Below are 24,481 nucleotides of genomic sequence, written 5' to 3' on the forward strand. Positions count from 1 at the left end.
TATATTAACATTTTATTAATAATATTTTTTCAAATAATTAAAAAAAAAAAAATAATAATAAAAGGTAATATAATACTATGGTCTGGCGCCAGGTTCTGTATTCAAACCCGGGCAACATTGGGTCTTCCTGTTAGTGTTTATTAATACTAACAACACCGACTTATACAAGAAACGGTGTCGGTTATTAGAAACTTAAAATAAAGTAGAATATTTAAACAAAAACAAAACAAAACAAATGTTTATTGATTTTTTATTTTATTTTTCTGTTTTGTGACTTTTTAAAAAAAATCTTTCCTTCCTTCATTGAAGAGTTCCAAAAAATGGTCGATGCCGTCGAAACGTCCGGTACGGCGGCTTACGTGCTGACAAAAATTCCCTTGATCACCAAGAAAGTGTTCACCTATCTACCGGCAAAGTCCATCAATTCCTGTGCAAGGTTCGTAGTTTTAACCCGTTTAATATTTAAATCAATATAAACCCGAGATTTTCGACATTTGTTTCTTCCTTCTTTCCGTCCGTGACATGGCGCGGCGTGCGCGCGTTTGAATTAATCGAACACAACAAAACAAAAATGAATAAAGTTTCACTTTTCGTTTTTTATTAAAGTTATTTTTTCAATAGAATACCAAAAAGTGTAATTTACATTTAAAAAAAAAAATGTAACGTGCTTATATAGATCTTTACATGTCGATATATTATCTCGGTAAAATTCGGTAACGAGTTACGAAAACAGCCGAAAGGAAAGCACACAAAATTAAACCCGGGTTCTAGAAATAGAAAATAATAATAAAGTTTTATTTTATTATTGAGCTATTTACACTGTGACATAGTATTTTTTTTTTTGTAGATTGATAAGCTCAGCTAAATCCTCCCGTCTCCCATGAGATTCTACTATTTCTTTTTCGATTGCGTGCGAACACCCTCAAAACATTCGAGAAAGGAAAAAATATTTTAGAATTTAGAATGAGGGATCAGTTTCGTGTATAAATTTAACGTAAAATGATCCCCCAGTTTCGGTCTTTTTTTTTTTTTTTTTTTTTTTTTTTTTTTTTTAAAAAGGGTCTTTGCAACAAATTTATCACTCCCCTACTAAATTACTTTCTAGGACTTAGGGTTAGTGTTAGGATTAGAATATTTATTTATCTTTTTGGAGGAGGGGACTTTGTCACTCATACTTAGGGTTAGTGGTAGGGTTATGCTTTGTTTTTTTTTTGTTTTTTTTGCAGATGGGTGGGTGGTTACCACTCGGGTCGGGTTGTTTTATTTTTGAAGTGGGTCTTTTTATTATTTTTAAGGTACTCACGCAGAGAGTGATCCGTGCTGAAATAATAACGTTATTATTTAAAAAGCCATTCTTCACATGGAGAGGGGAGGGTGTTTTGTACCTATTCTGTACTTTAACCTTACGATCGAATAAAAAAAAACATATAAAACTTTAATTAAACATGGAAATACGATTTAAAAAAATAGCGCGGATCGGATCCACTCTCTGTGTTAGCACCATTTTTAAATGTCTTAATTTTCTAGTTTCTTTTTGATGAAATTATATTTTGCTAATTGACTTTTTAAGAAAATGAAAATTGGTGATGCAGTGATGCACTACGCAGAGGGATAGGTGACTCGAAGTCAGCAGCAAATGGTGTCATAAACAATTCACATTATACTTATTTTATTTTTTTTTTTTGCATAAAATCTTTATCTCTATTCCACGTTAAAAAACGACCCTGGTGTCTAACTCTGTCCCGTGGGGAGGAATTGTAAATAGTTACTATCATATAAAATGAACTTTGTGTGAGTTCGTTACCGCGACCCCCCCCACCGCCTCATTGCTCCCCCCTCCCCCCCATGTAAACAGAATTTGTGTGAAATATTAAACGGTTCTTCTGCTTGGTTAATGTCGGCACGTTACTTTCGAAAAAACGGTGGGTTTACACATAGATTCGAAAAAGTTATCAAAAAACAAATATATAACAAATAAATGTTATCAAAGGCAAGATAAATTACTTTTCTACCTAACTGGATAATTTCTTAGTGTTTTTATTTAATATAACATGTTTATTCAGCTCGAAAAACATACAGTGTTTACCGATGTATTGGAAAATTAAAAATGGCGCCCGACTCTCTTTGACACAGTAAGTTTGGGAAACTCGCTCAATATTTTACTGTGGCATAGGCTGACATATATTCAGTGGGTTTTTAACAGTATTTTGTATAATATTTTATTTTTAACTCCTTTTCCCCCCCAAAAAAAAAGATCCAAGGCATGAACGCACATAGGTTCCCGCCTTCCCATAGTCGTTTTCAGATATTCAACCTCTGTTGGAAATTTCTGTTTCTGAAGCGTCTTCATCAGATAGATTACTGCCTTGGAATCGTTGTCCCCATACACGTCGTCGTCTCAATTTGATGGCTAAAATTTGAACGTCAATAAGGTGAACCTCAGCTGATGAGAGCAGGTTGAGAACCTATTAATGATGGGATGATTCCAATATTTTTCCCAATTCTGATACAATTACCAATTCCGGTACAATTACCAAATCCGATTTTTCTTTTTATAAATCTCTAAATATTTAACTACAAAGTTGCTATTTTTTTTTTCCCCAATTACCGTAAAAACACGTTAAATGTGCAGATATTTTCTTAAACGTAAAAATACAATTGTGAGGGGAGTGATCTATAAATTTTAGCTTTGCGAGTCATTTAAAATCAATAAATATTTATTATTTCATTGTTGATACAAGCAGTTAAAGATTTTGTTTTAATCAAAATTAAAGGAATCGTTTTTAGCATCAGAAAACAGGCACAATTCTTTCCGATTCGATTAATTGTCCCAACACTAGAACCTATGGATTGGTACGATGGAAGGGTACTCTTAGCCCAAGATCAGAAAACAGTTCATTTAAGTATAGACCATCTGCTGGTAATGCTTCTTTTAAACAAGGATTCCTTCACATAGCCAAGGAAGACCAGTGTACCAAAATTCAAAATTGTGACTGGCACCAGGGTGTGGTATGTTTACATTCATGAAACCTGTCTGGGTGGGTATCTGCAGTGTGATGATAGGTTTTGAACATCCCTCACTGGCGGCTTTCCATAAAAAAAGCATACCACACCCTGGTGCCTGTCACAAGGAAAGAATGGTGTGCACTGTTGCACTACTTTTGATTAATACATTTATTTCACTGATGACCTACTTACGCCCAATATCATGTAACATCTAAAATATGTGCGAAACACGAAACCACTGCAGTATGCTGCCTGTAGCAATAGTATGTGGATGTAAAAGAAAGGTGTGCTTGGATAATGAAAACATTTGATCATTCATCGTATGCTACCATAAATTTCTAGGTCCCAGAACAGACCTAAACAAATTACGTTATCATCCAGCTCTAAACGAACTAGCAAAGGACTTTACCTACGAAAATCCGAGAAAATGTACGAGACACAATTCTTCAAAGATACAAAAAGAACAGGATTACTCGGTGCTATCAGCGGGGCAGTTATCAAAGCTAAAAACTACCTTGGACTTGATTTGACTTTCAGAAACACTAACCCCGCAAACTGTGATAGGACTTCTATTAGCAGTACTGATAATCAAGCTATGGAAACGGATCAAGCAGAAAATATGTCTGATGGTGGTGAGAGCAATGGTTAGCAGGGAACCGCATTCAGAGGAACACTATCACCAGAAACTGGAAACCTGATAAGGAAAATAGTAATTAAACGACGATTGAAAAACATGGTCAAAACAACTGGCAGCAACAGCATAATAGGTTACTTCATGAAATATTATTCAGAAACCGAAACGTTTCACAATCAATTTTTTTTTTTTTTTTGCTGGGCACAATCAAAATCGGCAGACTACTTAGTTTGGTACTTTCTATTGACATGGATAACGCAGATAAAATGGGAGGTTGTAAGGGCCAGCGGAACATCGTACAGAATAAAAAACATGAGATGCAACATAGATAACATCATCATGTGATGAACGCAAAATCAATGTAGAAATGTTTATGTAACGTGAACGTTTTTATTTATTTTTTTTATTGCATTTTCACCCCAAACAAGGCACAGGTCCACTTTGATGTAGGGATTATGTAGGGAATTGAGCAGCAAGATGTATGTTTACATTACACCTGAACTCCAGTATAGTGTCAGTATAGTCAGGGAAGCAGAAACCTGGAAGGGAATTCTAAAGTCTAGCAGTTCTAGGGAAGAAACTATTAGAGTAGAAGGTTTTCTTACATCTATGGATTTCTACTGTGTTGGGGTGGGATTTTGCTGCTTGTTGGGTTTGTTGGGTGTATTTACGTTGAGGTGGCACAAAGGTTGTAGTTCGTCAGTGCATCCACCGTTATGATACCTGTAAAACATGCAGAAATCGTCGATGGGACAGAGGCTGAAGCCTAGCTGATAGTGTGGGACCCATTACGTTGGCAACTCTGTTTTGAACTCTGTCTAAGAGGGCAAACACAAGTAGCAGATGCACTACCCCAAATGTGACAGCAATACTTCATACATGGGCGAGTGGTGGTCTTGGAAATAAATAAATAAAAATCCAGATCAGCATTTTTTTTCTTTTTTAACACAAGTCATTTATTACTGTCTTTTTTTATCCCCGTCTTGACACCAACTTAAAAGTCTCTCGCTGCGACATGTCTATTTAATCTGGCATACATTTCTCTTTCTTCGGATCACATGCTTTCTTCCTGACCACGTGATGTCCTTTTTCTTTTTCTTCAGACGCAAGTCTGAGCACACTTGCCGATTTGCATTCACGTTCCAACGCTGCTCCTACTGCTAATACAATCGCTTGCCATTCATCCTTCGGCTGCTGCTGCTGCTGCTATTTTCATATGCACTCTATTACTTTTATACCAAATCCGGAACCATACTTCGACATCTGCTTCGACAACGGACATTACAAAGGACATGGAAACTTAGTAGGTTTAACAAAACTACCAAACAATGCATTCCAAGGAATACACCCAATGGACCTGACACAGAACTACCGAAACACAAATACAGTTATGGAGCTCCCATACACTTAATATACCAACTACCAAATTCTGGAAACATCACGACAGACACTTTGAGTACAAATATAAAAATGATCTTACTACACGACTGGAGAGAGATACATCAAACAAAAGGCAGTTGCGACAAAGAGACACGCTCACACACATTTGGAAAAACTGTTCATTACTTAGAAAACCCTTAACAAACTTAATGATGTAGGGTGATTACATAATTCAGGGCTTCATGTTAGGTAGTCCAGACCTACTAATGGGCAACATACAAGGCAGAAATTCTGTAGATAGCAGGATAGACGTCAGTACAGTACCAAATTACGGTACGATAATATACGACTGCAAAAATATCTTGTCGGAAACAAGCCGAGAAACTGGAAAAAAATGGAGGACTTTGTATTGATGGCTATCTCCAATATCACGTTTGACTATCAAAGAGCAAGATGGATTAGCACGGAGAATAATAAAAAACAACGAATGCACAGATACGAACAAACATCAGGATCGGTAAGTGTAAATAACTAAACAGGAATAAAGAAGAAGCTGTACATAAATGAGGACGTATGAGAAATTATGTTGATACACGTTCCCACCTGTCATCATCATCATCGGCGGTCACTCGTGTCCGAGTAAGACTGTCCTCCGTTGTGGCTTCTGTGGGTCCTCAGGTGAGCATAAAGCCCAATCCTAGACCCAATTTTTCTTGTGCAATTTGGGCAGATAAAGGTAGTGGTGGTGGGGTGGGGTTGGGTGTGTCTGGTTGATAATCTGTCCTTTCTGTGCTTGCGCTTATCCTCAGCAGCTTGATTTAGGTCACTGCTATAAAGCGCAGCACCTTCGTGGACAGCGCTGCTCCATGCCAACCTGCTCCCGTCCACGTCCTCCCATGTCTCAAGGTTCATGTGAAACCGCTTTAAATTTACTTTGATGTTGTCCTTATACCTCATCTGTACTACGACCAAACACTACAACCGGTGCTCTCTACTTTACTTTCGAATTAACGTACAGTATGGAAGATACTGCGAATGAATGCAACACCCGCAAAAAGTGCGGCTGACTAACCATAGATGTGCAAAAATACCGACGTCACCAAATTTTAATTATGTCCTTAATTGCATCATCCCATCCAACAGATATTTTCATGGGAAGACAGCTAAAGGAGTATTATACATAATCATTCGACTCGTATTACAGAAAAGGCTGATGGCACCATGGGTGAATACCAACATGGTAACATTATAAACAAGTAGATCAAAATACCAACCACAAGCGCACGACTATAAAAGCCAGTCAGTTTGACAGCCCAGAATGCAGTTTGAGAAGATGGATGATTCAAGTGACATATGGCTCTATATAGATTGAGGAAAAAGAAATATTCAACTCGAAAATACTCGAAGACAAACTAACGAATGAAAAACACTCCACACCATATGTGGCACAATGGAGAGCGCCCCTTTTGGGGGAGCTGGGGACTTCTACATTAGTGAACCCTGTGCCTAACACGTGTTAAGCTGGTGCTTTGTGGGCTCTGGAAGGTTTGAGCATGTCAGCTGGGTTTGAATGACAGTCGTTTATTAATAACCAAGTCAAAACAATTTGAGATCCTAGAAAACGAAAGGTCAAACCCGGAGAACTTATCATCGAGGCATACGAAAACAAAACAATGTTTAAACTGTATGAATATATCTTTCTATCTTTATATCGCTCTCTCACTCGCTCTCTTTCACTCCCCTTCTCTCTCTTTCTTCATTGAAAGAGGGAATTAAATATAATTCTATTGTTTTAAAATAGTTGGAGCTTGCATTCTGAGGTCGGCAGATGCGACATAGCAGTCTTACCTGCTTGCGTCTGATTTCAATTGGTCTTTGTAAAAATATGCTCCACCAGTGTTAAACGTAAAATAAATTATATATTTTTATAAAAATGCATTTGTTTGTTGTTTCTATACAAGCGTTAAATTTCAGTATGCGGTCCCTGCCGAGGATGGAAATGCTGCCTGTGACGACGCAATGAAGACTAGAGAAGCAACCCATGCCAGCCGGTTATAGCCGACAACATATTGACCCATTCTGTTGCTGTTTCCATGTGTCTATCGTTTGATATCGTGTCTAGCACCCAGGGAGCTGGTTGCATTCCCAGGATGTGCCTCAACTAAGTAACTCTTCCCAGGAAACAAGTGTCATGCATATACGCGGATCTATCGATAAAAGAGTCGGATTGAATTCGAACTCACACATAAACTGAACACCTACTACTGGCAAGGTGAGCATTGTATTACATACAAGGAAAAAAAAAAAAAAGATACTTTCAAAACATCCTAGATAATCATGCTTACTGTTGGGGACACACCCCTACTGCCTGGAATAATGAACTAGTCTATGACGTCACTTCCGGGTAACGAGAACTGATTTACCAAGTCAGTCAGAGTCGGACATGTCGGACATGTGGAGAGTGTGGTTGTCATCACTAGTCCAGCAGTTGAGCAGAGATATTGCTCCATTTCCCTCTTTCGTGTATTTTCGTTAATACATATTTATTTAAACTATTACTATGTCTCCCTTGTTAATTATTCAACTACTAACACCACAAAACTTACATATTAGTATACCACCAAGCAGGGCCCAGTAAACATTGTTCGCTTATAGACCACTTTCAAGCATTCATGTAACCTAACATCCACCCAACATCTGAACACTCCAAAAAAAATAATCATCTCCAAAATATACATTCATCATATCAAAAAAGCGGAATGAACCCGGAGTTAATAACAAAATTTAAAAAAGATTGGTGCTGTTTGCGTTTTAAATTTCTAACCGCCGTGTTTGTTGAAAAAGCAAATAAACCAAACAATTTTCACTATACACCAATAACATCCAGTGTGAATGCACCTGAAGATGACTGGAGGTTACATTGGCTGAAACGTGAAAAAAACAAAAAAAACAAGATGAACATAATAGTCCACCGGCAATTAACACAAGGATTATAGGAAATAAAGTGCCTATAAATGTCATGTCAGCGGGCATATATAATAAACAGTCAGAGAGTATTTATCGACCGGCAGTTGGGATGTTATAATGAATATTGTTAAAATCATTATCTACGTACGTTTCATCCTAATAGAATCATCAAATAACTTTTTAATCAATCACGTGATCCAAACCCATGAACACAAGTCACTTTTAACGCAAATCCGAGCGTTCTAACATATTGGCCAATATTAATAGCTATACGTCAAATCGATAAATAAACTCTATTTATGGCATAAAAATGGGTAATATAGTCAGTCGTTTTATAACGTCACGTAAACAGGATAAGCGCATTTAGATTAGATAGTGTTACGATTTCTCTTAATGAAAAGAAGGCTATAAATCATTTAATGAAAAATATTTTCTTAATTGATATGATGGATGTATATTTTTGAGGTGAGTATCGATATTTTTTTTTCTTTTATTATTTGTATCATCAATCCTCATTTCAAAAATATATATTCATCATAAAAAAGAAACGGAATAAACTCGGATTTATTTAAAAAAAAAAAGAAGAAGAAATAGACTTGACGCTATTTGCGTTTTGAGTTTCTAACAGCTATGTTCGTTGGGAAAGCAAAAAAACAAAACATTTTTCACCATTCACCAATAACATCCAGTGTGAATACACCCGAGATGGCCGGAAGTTACATTGGCCAAAACGTTGTGGAAAAAAACAACCAAGATGAGAATAATAGTCCAAACAGTACAAAAAATAATTATCAATCCTCATCTCAAAATATCTACAGTCATCATATCTGAACACTCGTTCATCATGTTAAAAAAAACTGACGGCCACCTGGGACGAAAAATTGTACAACATATTTTGCCAGAAGTTACACTTTTCGTATGGAATAACGGAATATCTGAATCGGCATCCAGAGTCCTGCTACACGATTTCAGTAAAATGTTATATTTTGAGGACTTCTGCACAGAAAGTTTTCTCATGATAGATCAGTTCAAAGCAGACTGGGGACTCCTTTTCTTCAGCAGAAAACTCTGGAGACGAGGAACTGCAGAATAAAATGTTACGAAGAAAAAAGTATGATTTCATCAAAAACTTAATGTAGAGGTACAACAGTATAGCTGATATTATGATATACTCAGGGCTTTATGTTGCAAATGAAACGGTTGCATTTGCGAGTGATTTTTCAAAGTGGCGACTAGGAGTAAGAAAACACTTATCTTTTGGTGATTGTATTTTTGCGTTGACAATCTTCCAACATCTTTTCAACCTTTATTTGTTTTTAAATAAAACGAACATATTATTTAAACAATAAAAGTTAATAGATCAATATACTGTCATTTTTTAAGAAAAGCTGTTTAAAAAAGATCTGAAGTATTTAATATCTTTTGGGGGCCACTGGAGGCTTCAGGAGTGAGATGAGGCTGCTGGAATCGCTGGAGGCTGCAGGAGTGAGATGGAGCCGCTGTAATCGCTGGAGGCTGCAGGATTGAGATGGGGCCCGCTTAAAAAATATGTTAATATTTCAAATGTTTATATGCTTAAGTCTCAACATAAAATTTTGTAGTATATTTAGAATTACACTTATTAAAAAATAATACAAAAAAATCTTTGTGATGTACGTACTCGTCACAGAACGAAGATGTCATATTCTAAAAATCATGTAGGTTCGGCTAGTAACTTTTTTATTTGGCTAGTAAATAAAAATATTTAGTTGTCAAAGGTCAACTAAAGATAAATTTGTGGAGCCCTGTCTTCTGTAAACGTACAAAAAATTCCCAAATGGCAGAAACATGGAATAACATATTCCGCAACACGTCCAACCTCCAAAACATAGTCATAGTGGCCGCTCCAGACTTGAATGTGGAAATGAAAGTTATGCCACTATGGAAACAGATATTCCAGTAGAAAGAACTCTTTGAATTGGACACGGTAAGATACCAACCAGGATGAACAGTGCAGTATTAACATCTATTCCGAAAGGTGTGCCGTACCTATCATTGCATGGATCTGAATGAATTCTGACAAAAGACTTTGAGATCTACCACAGGATCCCGCTGAAGAAAAACGCCCTACGTGTAACAGGTGTTTCCAACAGCGGGAAGTCATATATTTTAAGATTGATAAGAAATAGGTTAACGAACTGCAGAAGAATGGGATGCCAAACCACCAACAATTTCATGTTTGGCAGTTGTGTGACATTTATCGGGTGGGTTTCTATCAATATCTTGCTTAATTTTTTATTTTTGAACCATTATCAAGACTCTCCAGATAAGTTTAATGTCAGCCATTTTTTTCTTCTTCTAACTTGAGACTTAGCACTAGTTGTGTTTCAAAGTAAATAAACGCTTCAAAATAAGTAAAAATACAAAAAAAAAAAAAAACTTATCTACGTAGGTAGAAAAGTAACACCTTGCCTTTGGTGACATTTATTTATTTTTATGTTTTTTTTGCCTCTTTTTCGTTTTGTTGTCTATACTGCAAAATACCCCCCCCCCCCCCAGTAGAAGAATTTTAAATTTTATCCATTTTTATTTTGGAGGGTGGCGGCAGTTGAAATATTTTTAGCCTCACCTAACCGGTTTTGCATTCTTATGTTTTATTGTCGTCTGGCTTTTTCCATTTTTATTTCACGGTCTTCTTTCAATTTTTTATCACCTGTCTAGATCGACAAACGTGTAACCACACCCTTTTATTCGTATTGTCCGACTCGTGTTGGGATGATTAATTGAAATTTGGAATTGTAAAACATCAAAACTTTTTTTGGGTATTGGAATTGGAAATATTTGTGTTTATTTTCCGATGTCAAGCAATTTTTTTTCTTTGTTTTTGTTTAAAACTTAATTTTCTATTGCTAGTCCTAATGATAAAATATTTATCGACTTTCAACTACCAGTAAAACTAAAATCGATACCCCCCCCTCACTCCATGTATATTTTTTTATGCTAATGAAAAAATATATATATATTAGGATTGATATGTAGTTTGCTTGAAGCATTGTGTATGTAGTAGAGATTTAGAAGGCTATCACAATGCGAGGAATGAAATATAGTCGATGTTGGTGAAAGGAGACGGAAACAAGTGGCGATTTACAAATCAACAAGTACATACATATATGTCTATATATACATATATTTATTCAGTTGTATTGGATACAAATGCCTTACTTGTTATGTCTGCGACAATATCACTTATTAATTTCTGAAAAAAATTCCCTTTTCAAATGGTAGACGAGGCAGATCGATTCAAAGCATGCTAGATGGAGTGGAAGTTGGATAGCTGTGTGGAGCCTCGGAACAAATGTAAGGAGGGGATTTATGTACGGTCTGATTAGGCAATTAACATGTTTTTTTTGTTCCTTTTTATAAAATTTTTTTTTTTTGTTCCTTTTTATAAAATTTTTTTTTTTGTATATATATTTTTATTTATTTATTTTTTTTAGTTTATAGCTTGTTGCTTTAGTGTGAGTTTTTTTTAATTTTGCATATTCTCTGTCTATTTATTTTTTTCTCTTGCTGATATGTATTAGGTGGGATGACTTGGTGTATCTAGGTCACTGAAGTCGCTAGTAGGCTGTTGCCGGTTAGCTTTTGAAGGATAGAAGTAGCAGTGGAATGTGAGAGGGGAGGGTGTGGGATGGTGCACTCCCAGTCTGCTGTTGGGGTGTTTATGTTAGTGTTGCGGTTGTCAGAAATAGGAAGATAGATGGGAAGGAAGGCACTGAGTTGACCTTCCTTGGGAGCTGTTAATTTATTTATTTTCATAAAACTATAAGTGGTAATAGATGGGACATTTTTTTTGACATCAGCCGTGACTGACCGACATATCAGACAATAAACAAAAAAGGCGTGGAGGAATGTTCTGACATCATCCGTCCTAATAAAAAGAAAGACAACCGCAAAGAGTGGACACATTATATCTCAGCCATTTTGTACACGCATACCACCGCCAACCTGCGACCCCCTCCTTGCTGTCAGTATTGTCACTGGTGAATAAACATTGTTTTAATAATTCTTGTTACTTGCTATTAAAAGTATAAGAGATTTTTATTTTTGGTTACGTCTGATTGTGGAGGCACGCATAATTGTATGGATTCAAACAAATCACAACTAGTGATCAAACTAATCTTATGAAAAACACAATACCTACAGGTTGGGAACCAATGCTCTAGATGATAGCCGATCAGGTTTCACTTTCATACATGATACTACATACACATGATGAAAGAGAATTCCAAATATCTTGCTTGAGATTTTGATACACAATGAATGCATTTGTGCCGAGAAGTTTTGATTCATTGCTAGAATGCAATAACTATTTATTAATATGAAATAGTGATCAAAACCTTTTGTTTCTTAGGCATAATTGATCCTCAAACACCACTTTTTAATACTTAAAGTTATAGAGGGTTTGATTCCAATTACTTACTAACAGAGCATTACCATTGTCGATTAAAGCAAGAGTCTATCGGGTGTGTGTATGTGGTTTGATGATGTATGGAAGTGACACCTGACTAATGAGAGTTGAGGACATGTGTTAGATGGAGAGAAATGATATGAGAATGATAAGATGGATGTGTAATGTGAGTCTTGAGGATGGGTTTAAATTTGAGTGTTATTCTCGCAATGTTTTGGACGATGTAACCTCCTGTAACGTTGTTAAGATTACGTCACAAGGAAACGGAAGACGGGGAAAAAAAAAAGTTCCAACTCACTGTTTCAATTTTTAACAAGACATTTATTCTTGCTTCTTTGGCCACATGTGAATTCTTGTCTTTGCTGTGACATCACCCACGTGTCTCGAACATCCATCTTGAACAAGCCTCTTGCTATTCTCTCTCTTCTGATCTTGAGCGCACGGTACAGTGGGGGAAGAGGTGGCTGGTTACTTTTAATGCATCTAAAACCAAGCTTCTATCTTTATATCATAAACGCTCTGATCCCCACCTGGCATCAATTGAAATGGATGGCTCTCGTCTTGGGGAGGCTTCATGTTTTGACAGGCTTCTGGGTTTGACCTTTACTCCTGATCTGAAATGGAACACGTACATCAGTTCTGTTGCCAAAGACACTGGGAAAATGGTGGGATCCTTCTACCGCTCCAGAAGATATCCCACTACTGATGCAATTCTCTATCTATATAAAAGCCAAGTATGTCCAAGGATCGAGTACTGCTGCCGCATCTGGGCAGGAGCTGCTAAAAACAGCCTATCCTGCCTTGATAGAGTACAAAATAGACTTCATGGTTTAGTGGGGGATGCCTTTTCTCTTCCACGCAACCTCTCTCCCACAGAAGAGACATTGCGAGCCTGTCTCTGCATTATCGTTATTTCCATGGCAAGTGCTCGTCTGAGCTCCAATCTCTGGTCCCCCCTGTCCAATCTTTCACGAAAAACACCCGACTAGCTGAAACCAGTCAATAATTTTCCCCACTCTTTATCTGTACCAAAATCAAAACGTAGATTCCATGAACAAAGCTTCTTTCTTAGAAGTGCACGCCAGTGGAACTCTCTTCCGTTTGCCTGTTTCCCACCTGACTACAACTTGGATGTCTTCAAGTTCAACATAAACAAATTCCTGATGAATCGCCCCCTTAAGTAAGACACTTTATCAAATCTCCGATACTAATGATTACTACGATACTATCCCATTGATTACTGTACACGCAATAACCCTTATCCCCGAGTGGCTTCCGGGTCTTGATAAATGGTGACTACCATGTAAAAAGGTTTATGTCAATAGTATTGTATCTAGAATGAAAAACTCTATTTTTTTTTTTTTTTTTTTTTTCATAATTCTTCTGCTTCCTTCTTTCCAGAGTCTGCAAGGCTTGGCGACTGGTTTCACAGCAAATCAAGAAATGTCGACGGAGGTTAGGATGGAATTCGTACGTTTGTCATGATGAGGAAAATGAAGAGTTGTTGGCTTCAGATATCAAAGAAATATTACAAGTGAGTTCAACAATGGCTGCACGGCTTTCATTTTTTTTAAACATTTCAATACATCTCCTCAGTTTTGGTCTCGGCTGAATAGCTGTATTTACTTGGAGTTATGTGGGTTAGGGTTAGGGTTTTTATTTTTTATTATTTTTCAATTTGTAGATCACTAGCTGACTTAGCTGGCTTATTTTCACTTTGCAAATTTTAGTATTTGAAATTCTTAAAACATTAACATAAACATTTTATTCCTAACTTTGTTATACGAGGTGCCTTAAATAAGTTTCTAGACTTTGTTCGTATGGGCACTTTTATTGTTAATACACACATGAAACTCTAGTCCCCTTCGAAGTAATCACCTCCGGATGCAATGCACTTGTTGTACCATTCCAATAACTTTTGGAAGGCCCCATGGAACTCCTCTTGTGTGAGCGCGTTAATGACCTTTGTCAAAGCCTCTTTCATTTACTCGGTTGTCCTATAACGACAGCCTCTAAGGTTTTCCTTGAGCTTAAGAAACAACCAAAAGTCTTAGGGAGCAAGGTCTGGAATATAAGGAAGGTGGGGAACTGTCTTGATGACTATCTTGGTCAACCCTCGACAAACCTGACAGGCAGCTAAATCCCACCCCCACACAGTAGAGATCCCTAGATGTAAAAGATCTTTCTACTCCAGTAATTTCTTCCCCAGAACTGCTAGACTCTGGAATTCCATTCCAGGTCCCTGCTTTCCTAACTGTACTGACATGCAGAAATTCAAGTGTAACGTGAACCGACATCTTGCTGCCCAAATCCCAACATAGTGCCCCAGTAGTTGCTGCCCCTGATAGTAGCCCCTACACCAAAGTGGCAATGTGCCTTGTTTGGGGTGAAAATGTAATTAAAAAAAGAAAATAGTCTGTGATCTTCTGTGAGCACCCTCAAGACAAACTCAGCACAAATCTTCTGCGTCTTCAGTTCCTCTGAGAACCCTTGGGACAAACTTTGTCGTGCAACTCTTCTGCATCTTCAGTTCATCACGAATAAGTGTGTGTACAGTTCCCACACTGACATCAAACTGTACAGTTATTGCCTCTATAGACACACGATAGTCCTTATCCATAAAATTCTTTATTTGGCCAATCAGCACTGGTGTTATGACTTCATTACTCCTTCCACACCTCTGATCATCCCTCACAGACTCCCTTCTTTCCTTGAATCTCTTATGCCAATCAAACTGATGCTCAATTCATGCAAGATGGTCCAAGAGCAGTCTGAAGCATTCCATACGTTTCTTTGACATTTTTTCCAAGTTTAAAACAGAATTTTATTGCATATCGTTTTTCTAACGTGTCCTCACATCCAGATTGCATTTTTAAAATTCACCAGCTGTGACAATCAGGCTTTAGTGGGATGTATTCCAATTCCTGCTGAAGCTGTTCATTTGAACTAGCAATATAGATGGACGATAAAACGCTTTAGGTTTTCTGCTAAAATCGTCATATTTTAAAAACCAAAGCACTTTATATCCTCAAAATACCACTGTTTTGTTCGGAAATGAACTTTTAAAACCAAATTTTTTTGTTGCGATGAATTAATTTAATTAGAACTCGTCATCCACTGACTGATGATTGGCTTTTTTTTGGCTGCTTTTACCATAAATTGGCAAAAGATGCCAATACGATCATGGGCCAGGTTCTGGATCAGTATCGATTATTCATGATTTTGTGTATATTGTTGAATATTTTCAGGATGTTTGGTGTGAGCCAGCCTTCTTTTTGGGTTTCTGTTCAACGGTACTATTTGAAGAACCACTCAAAGTGCCCAGCACCGACGTAACACGTTACCCTCGCAGGGCAAAATGTATGCGTGTGGATATTGGACCTTTCTTGAAAGAAATGTTGCCTGACGCGTGCAACTTTTTAGCAGTTTCAGCGGATGGTGTCATTGGTAAGTTATTATCATGTTTTTTAAAATGGATCAACCGTAGTTGAGGATGACACAGTCTCTCTTTTCATTGGCTATTGGGGATAGCACCAGCTTTTTCCCTGGATTGCCCCACTTATCCATGATTCTTATGTTGAGCAGGGCTCTACGGACAAATTTATCTTTAGTTGACTTTTGACAACTAAATATTTTTTTTACTAGCCAAATAGAAAAGTTAGTAGTCAAACCTACATGATTTTTTTTTTTTTTTTTTTTTTTTACACGGTGGTCACCACTTATCAAGGCCCGGAAGCCACCCAGGGATAAGGATTATTGCAAGTACAGTATGTTAGTGTGGAGATTTAATGAAGTGTTTACTTAAGGGGGCGGTTCATTAGGAATTTGTTTATGTTTGACTTGAAGACATCCAGGTTGTAGTCAGGTGGGAAGCAGGCTGACGGAACAGAGTTCCACAGGCGTGCAGTTCTAAGAAAGAAGCTTTGTTCATGGAATCTACGTTTTGATTTAGGCACAGATAAAGAGTGGGGAAAATTTTTGACAGTGGATTCAGCTAGAGGGGTGTTTTTCGTGAAAGATTGGCGAGGGGGGACCAGAGATTGGAGTTCAGACGAGCACCTGCCGTGGAAATAACGATAAAACAAGGATAGGCTCGCAACATCTCTTCTGTGGGAGAGAGGTTGCAGGGAAGAGAAAAGGGGCATCCCTCACTAAGCCACAAAGTCTGTTTTGTACTCTGTCAAGGCAGGATAGGCTGTTTTTAGCAGCTCCTGCCCAGATGATTTTTAGAATATGACATCTTCATCCTGTGACGAGTATGTATATCATAAAGATCTTTGTGTTTTTTTAATAAGTGTAATTCTAAATATACAACAAATTTTATGTTGATACTTGAAGTTATTATCATTCTAATTTCTTCAGATATTTTTAAACAGCCTTCATTAAAAAAGAGTACATTGTTCTATTAAACTTTTATTGTTTAAATAATTTAACTTTGTTCGTTTTATTTTAAAAAAAAAAAAAGTTGAAAAGATATTTTTCACTCAGTAGTGAGCTTTGCAAGATTGTCAGTGAAAGAAATACAATCGTCAAAAGATAAGCATTTCATTATTTCTAGTCGCCACTTTGAAAAATCACTCGCAAATGCGACTGTTTCACTCGTAATGTAAAGCCCTGCTGAGGGTTTAGCAATGAGACATTGTTTTGTAAAATCTTTGGCGTGACTTGACCCAGGATTTATTTCCCTCCAATCAAAACATATTACCACTTGGATGCTAATTGGGACCAAGACAACTGGGACACTATATAGGGACTTGAGCAGCGTGATGTCTGTACACATTACTTTTAAACCTCTGCATGTTAGTACAGTTAAAGAAGCAAGAAACTTGGAGAAAATTCCAAAGTCTAGGAGTTTAAGAAGAAAAAAAGCTATTAGAGTAGAAGGCTTTCCAGCATTTAAAGATCTCAACAGTGAAGGGGTGGGATTTTGCTGCTTGTTGAATTAGTCGGGAGTATGTATGTCAAGGGAACGCAAGTGCTAGGAGTTCATAAGTGTTTATTCTGTTAACATGCTTTTAAAAACAAGTATAGGGATGCAACATTGTGGTGATGGGACAGAAGGTAAAGCTTGATTGGCAGTGCGGAACTTATTAAATTTGCCTTTTGGGGGGGGCCTTGTCGAAGAAACAGAGACTAGTGGCAGATGCACCAGTAATACTCCATGCATGGGTGACTAGTAGCTTTATAGAGATACAGGATATTTGGTGTGAGTAATTTTCTACCAATTATCATTTGTTAAACTATTTTCTTTTATCTTATAAGATTTATTTTGTATCTTTGTATTTTTTTTATGTACTAGCAGGGGTACCTGGTGTTGCCCAGGTGTGGAGAGGTTTTATCATAAGGCTGTCGAGCGAGTGCAAAAAAAAAAAAAAAAAGAAAAAAGCCAACCCCCTTAAAAAAAATGAAAATAGAAGCGAGTACCCGTGCGAATGCTAAAAAAAAATAATTAGCCGCAGTAGCCAGGCTCGAACCTGGAATGCTAAGAGAAAAAGGAGGTGAAAAAGAAAAAGAAAACTCTTAGTCGCCGCGTCTACCACGACTTACGATGGCAAGGATGTTCAAAATAAGCTTAATCATTGCAAGGTATATGATGACTTTGCAAAAATGTTGACTCAAAAAGTGACCCAGTTGGCGACCCAAGAATTAATGCTTTTGACCAATTTTTGGATATTTGTTGCCTGAGAGACTGATCTTTCTAACTATATCAATTTTGTCAGTGTTGGTCACGTCAGTTGAAAGTTTTAGCAAAACGTAAAAACATACATACACACACACACTAACAGACAGGTGAGATTTATATTATCGATAACCCATTATTTGGTAACTTTATAAATAATATTAAGCAATATATATATATATATATATATATATATATATATATACTAGCTGAACGCCCGGCATTGCCCGGTCGTACAATACACTTAAATATGATAATTTATGCTGATTACGCATATATTTTTATAGAATCAATTTTCTTTTGACTATTGCACTTTACGAACAGTAATTTGCTTGGTGGATTAATTTGCAAATAAAAATGACAATGATAATATCGTTCATCAAATTCCGTCTGTGTTTGCATGACGTCAGCTGATATTTAGGCTTGACGATGAATGCCTTTGAAAAGTCCCTTCCGATTAATGTTTAGTTTTAAAATATGTAAACGAAGAAATGATTTGCAGCGATTTTAAATGGTACCTCTTCTTTTATTGTAAACTGAATTCATTAATAAGAAAAAAAAATATAAAATGGTGCGGTACACCCGGGCTTGAACAGCGGGATAATTCGATCTGTAGTCGAACGCTATACCACTGAGCTATATCTCCACTTGAATAGCAAGAATAGCACTCTTTTAAACTCTGCGGAATAAGGACTTTGCTATTATGTTTTTAGTAAAAAAAAAAAAAATAGTCTATAAGGGTAAAATTTTAGCTGCCATTAAAATGTAATCTAAAATTTACCTTCCGACAAAGGTCGTGGTTATGTCCACTCGTCACCATCTACTTTATAACATCTAAGAAAGATACAATTTTACCCATTTTTCTGTACTTGATTATTTTGGGTTATTCCCTAAGCTGGCGCTTCTACACTACTAGGACGAAATTTCAGAAATCGTAAAACTGAATTTCACATGAAAACAATGGCATCTATGTATTCCTCGTATTTTTAAGATGATTATATCCAAAAATTACGAAAATCGAAAAGGAAGAAAATTATTTATTAAAGAAAATTATTAATAAGAAAAGCATTAAAATACAATGGTGAGCTACATCTGGGCTTGAACAGGGGATCATTTGATCTGTAGCCGAATGCTCTGCCACTTGGTTATATTTCCAGATGACAAGGAATCTGTTTTTTAAGATGTTGCAATATTTTTGACTCATAATGGGGGTATGCTCCCTCAAAGTTGGGATATTCTATTTATAAACGCTGCAGATAGGAACTGATGAATCAAATTAATTCACGTTCTGCTATCAACCAATCAGAAACCAGAATTGTTCCATAAAAATTAAATCTTTTAGCATCCCAGCACATATTTTTTTCGTGTCAACACGAGAAGGATCTTTTGTTCTTTGGCTGCAAAATTATAAAGTCTGGAACGTGTACAGAACAGCTTCCCACTGAAAATTCGTCATCTCTAGAATTCGTCTTATCTAGAATACCTACTCATTGGAAACTCTTCTGAAATGATTTGCTAAGATTTTTTATTTCCCTTGGTTGGTGTAAGGTAAAATATTCCCCTGTAAAAATTCTTATTTTTTATCTATAGGAGATAAAACACTATTTTTAAGATCATGTTTTTTTTTTTTTTTTGATACTTATCGTACAAAACATATTGAAGAACACTGCCAGACATATAAATTACCTTTGTGTGAAATTTGGAAAAGATAGGCTCAACCGCTTTGGAAACTATGAGGAAGGAACTCTTTCACACACACACATACACAGTGACTTTTATACAAAAGTGGAGATATACCATTTCATGTGTCTGCATAATATATTATAAGGAGATATATTTTATGTATTGATTTTCAGTATTTACTTCAACAGTGCTCAATATATAAGTAGAGGTAGGTAATTAATGAAATATATATGGCAATGAAGCTACACAGTCTTCTGCATTTCATACCCATTTTTTTTTTTTTTCTTTACAGAGGAAAATCAAATTTAAATGAGACTGATTGTCATGCAGCCACCTCGGCAATTTCAAGTTATAAAGAGTAGGGGGGGGGGGACACCAGGGACGATAACTCCATCTAATTCTTGAAGTTTGCGAAAATTTGACAAGATTATTTTTACAGTTTTTAATAATTTTTGGTATTCCTTTTTTTCTTTGTTTTTTTTTTTTTTTCTTTCTTTCAAAAAATCGTTTCAAAATTGATTAATAAAATTATTAGAACTTTATCTGCATTTTGACAAACTTCAAGAATTAGCTGGAGTGATCTCCCTTGGCGGCGACTCCTAAGATGGCTGCATCGCAATCAGTCGCCTTAAAATTCGATTTTCCTCTGTAAAAAAAAAACAAAAAAAAACAAAAAAACGAAAAAAACTACGTAATCAAATTAAGGAAATTTTTTTTGTTAAATAAAAAATTCATGGTCACGAACATCAGTGATTTTTTTTTTTTATCTTTGTTAAACTGCACAAGTTTTTTTTTTTTTTTTAGATATAATGAAAATACAGTATAAAAGAATAAAATTGAAAAATAAGATTGTATCTCAAATTCAAGGGAGAAAACCGCCATCAGATGCAACGTAAACAAATTGATGACGCATTCTTCTGTTGATCACACAATAAACTAGTTTAGCAGTCACAGGGTTAATCAAATTCATTCTTATGATTTTTTTTTGTATTAAAAGAAGTACTGGGCCATCTGTTGCCAAAAAAAAAAAAAAAATCGATGTTGGGCTTATATAGTTTGTGATAACATTTTATATTTTTATTTTCTCCAATAAATTGTTAACTTATTAGAAATAATTTAAAAAATTTTGTGTTTTTAATTATACAATACAAAAGTTAAAGGATTTCTCAATATGATCTTTAACTTTGTATCAAATATTCAGAAGTCGTGAAAACCTTTAAAGGCTGAGAAAAAAAAAATGATATTTCTGATTCTGGAGTTAGTTTAAAATGAACCCTTTGACTTTAGGGTTTGTGTTCCTTGATAGAGTTAATCAAATTCATTCCTATGATTTTGTTTGTATTAAAAGAAGTACTGGGCCATCTGTTACCCCAAAAAGTCGATGTTGGGCTTATATAGTTTGTGATAACATTTTATATTTCCTCTAATAAATTTATATTTTTTATTTCCTCTAATAAATTGTTAACTCATTAGAAATAAATATAAATTTCAAACAAAATAAATATTTGTTTATTTTGTAATAATGTATTGTTTTGGCTTCAAACGTATCTAATAATACGTATTTCATTTTATTAAAACTCAACCAGCGCTTCTATCAAGGAACACAAACCCTAACGTGAATTCCGCGTGACCAACGCACCGTTCCGACATTTGAAAAGACTACCGCATAAACAACAAACGGACTTCTACTGATCTTAAGCTCCAACAACAACATGGCTAAAAAAAAAAAAAGAAAAAGAAAGACATACTGATGATGAAGTGTATCTTCGAAATATATTTATAAAATTCAATATAAATTTCAAACAAAATAAATATCTGTTTATTTTATATAATGCGTTGTTTTGTCTTCAAACGTATTTAATACATATTTATTTTATTCAAACTCTTTGAATTTTTACTCTGGAGTCAGTTAAAAAAAAAACAAAACAAAAAACACCATTGATTTTTAACTCTGGAGCTATTATTTACTTGTTTCCTTGTGAGAGAAAAGTTTGATAGAAAATCGGTCTGTTTTTTTAATGTAGGGAAAACCAATTACTCAAAAAGGTGCTGGATTGAGACAAAAAAATGTAAATTGCCTCAGTTAAGGACTTTGTGTGCATTGACTAAGTGCAGAAAAGATGAAATGTAGTATAAGAACAGATACTACACTTTCAATTATTTATTTGCACAAAACATTTTAGTCAATGTAAGCTCTAACCATCTTATTGAACTCTGGAATGTTTCTATCGAACCCGAGAATTTGGATGGAATTTCGAATAGAATGCTTTATTTACTTCATGGGGTAGCATGCTCTCGTTCCATCAACCGTGACTGGATGACAGAATGAGAGCATGCTACTGAAGATGGTCAGAGGTTACATTGACCAAAACGTGAAAATAAAACTCAAGATGAGATCAATAGCTCGAAGAATCAAAATAATACGAATAAGCAATCCTCATCTCAAAAATTCAGCAAAGGAATAAATATTTATATTTGAACAAATTTGGCACAAGGCCATTCAAATGTGTGAAGAAAATTAGTGGTGTTGGTTATCTTTGGTCACAATTACTGAAAATGTCTCAACTACTTTTAACTAGAATCACCATAATACCACATTTACTCCATTTAAAGATTTTCTCAAATAGTTACCCCCCCCCCCCCCTTGAATTTTGATACTGAAATCATTTAATAAAAACAACTCCAACACCATGTTTCTTTTCTGGTGTTACCAGATCAGACTGTCTGAAGAGAGTGAATTCTCTGACCTAAAATGCACCAAATATTGGTGTTATTGTTTTTTTTTTTCCATTCCCTTTGCAAAACTCAGTCATGTTCAAGGAAAACAAAAGCAAACTAAACAATTGTCCTCTACAAAACAACCAAACCAAACACCATAAACAAATATGTGAAGATAGACATAGAGAACTTAAAGCATGAAATCTTTTTCCAAAATAATAACCCGAGAACGGTTGATATATTGCAAAACCACCAAACCAAACTTAAAAAATTGAAAATCCCGAGGTGACAAGTCGTCTAGAAACAATCTGCCTCCTCAAATTATTTTTAAAAACTTTAATTCATAAATTATTGACTCCACACATTCGGTTGTTATCGCTTTTCTTTTTTTTCCACGGTGGTCACGACTTATCAAGGCCCGGAAGCCACTCAGGGATAAGGGTTATTGCAAGTAAGCTTTTGTGTGTGTATATAAAATATATATATAGATCTACTCTTATATAAAAGTCACTTAGTGTGAGTTCCTTTTTCATAGGTTCCGAAACAGCTGAGCCTATCTTTTGCAAATTTCACACCAAGCTAATTTATACATCTGGCAGTGTTCTTAGATGTGTTTTGTACAGAAATTCATCTGATAAGCATCAAAAATCAAAAAAAACCCGATCTGAAAAATAGCTTTTCTCTCTTATAGATACAAAAGAGTAATTTTTACAGGGGAATATTTTAGTTACATTGGCAAAGGGAGATAATAAAATTTGAACAAATCACTTCTTAAAAAAGGAAAACAAAACAGATTTATTATAATCTGGAGATCTAGCTTAGTAGTAGAGCATTTGACTACAGACCGAAAAATCCCCGGTTCAAGCCCAGGTGTACCTCACCATTTTATTTTATTTTTTTCTTATTAATAAGCGCAATTTATGATAAAAGAAGAGGTACCATTTAAAATCATTGCAAATCATTTCTTCTATAATAATAGATCTGCAGTCTGCATAAAAATCTCATGTTTAAGCGTATTGTGTGACCTAGCAATGCCGGGATACCAGCTAGTATTTATATATGGTAATCTCCAAAAATACCGTTAGGGCTTACAACATGGCCGCCAGAAGAGTCAACAAAAAACTGCGAATAAAATATATAAAACTCGTAATTTCTGTTTTTAAAGTGGGTTGTCAATTTTCTTTATGAAATATACTTCCAAAATAAACTATTACAGTCGTTTAAAACATAATAGAAGTATTATTTTTTATTTTTTAAAAACAATGTTTACAAAATGTCTACGAACGTGCATAGACATTTTGTAAACATTGTTTTTAAAAAATAATACTTCTATTATGTTTTAAACGACTGTAATAGTTTATTTTGGAAGTATATTTCATAAAGAAAATTGACAACCCACTTTAAAAACAGAAATTACGAGTTTTATATATTTTATTCGCAGTTTTTTGTTGACTCTTCTGGCGGCCATGTTGTAAGCCCTAACGGTATTTTTGGAGATTACCTTATATATATATATATATATATATATATATATATATATATATATATACACACACAAGTAATTCCCCCCAAAAAGGAATCTCATTTTGAAGTTGGGGTTGGATCTAGCTGAGAGTACTCACCTACAATTTTATCAACAATTAATTTAAATATAACAGTTGCAAATATGCTTGAAATAATAAGTAAACTGTAGAATGCATTAGTAACATCTCTTATTGCAATGTATCTATGCAACCCCCCCCACCAAAAAAAAATGAAAATATTAAAGAAAATAAAGACGCAAACATCTTCAACAAGGTTCGCAAAGGCGTTAAACGTCATTGAATTTTGACCTTCGCCTTGAAAAGACCCTACATCTGTTATTATCTTGAAAAATCCTTGAAAATATGGACAAAAATGTCTTGAAAATTCTATTCTTTATGTCCAGTAAAAATTTGTGTCAATATATTAACAATAAAATAAA

At 35.4% G+C, this 24,481-nt stretch overlaps 1 protein-coding gene across 1 annotated transcript; it reads left to right on the top strand.

Annotated features, from left to right (window-relative positions):
- Window positions 1–285: 285 nt before the first annotated feature.
- Window positions 286–21,553, top strand: LOC145274109 (F-box only protein 22-like). Its single transcript, XM_080127284.1, has 4 exons — window positions 286–436; window positions 13,839–13,971; window positions 15,686–15,884; window positions 21,387–21,553. Exons 1-4 carry the CDS (start codon window positions 321–323, stop codon window positions 21,428–21,430), a joined length of 492 nt encoding a protein of 163 aa, XP_079983410.1. The 5' UTR covers window positions 286–320; the 3' UTR covers window positions 21,431–21,553.
- The last annotated feature ends 2,928 nt before the right edge of the window (window positions 21,554–24,481 follow it).

Source organism: Euprymna scolopes, unplaced genomic scaffold (assembly GCF_053919585.1).
Source record: "Euprymna scolopes isolate OS-2025 unplaced genomic scaffold, ASM5391958v1 sca268, whole genome shotgun sequence".
Lineage (NCBI taxonomy): Eukaryota > Metazoa > Mollusca > Cephalopoda > Sepiida > Sepiolidae > Euprymna > Euprymna scolopes.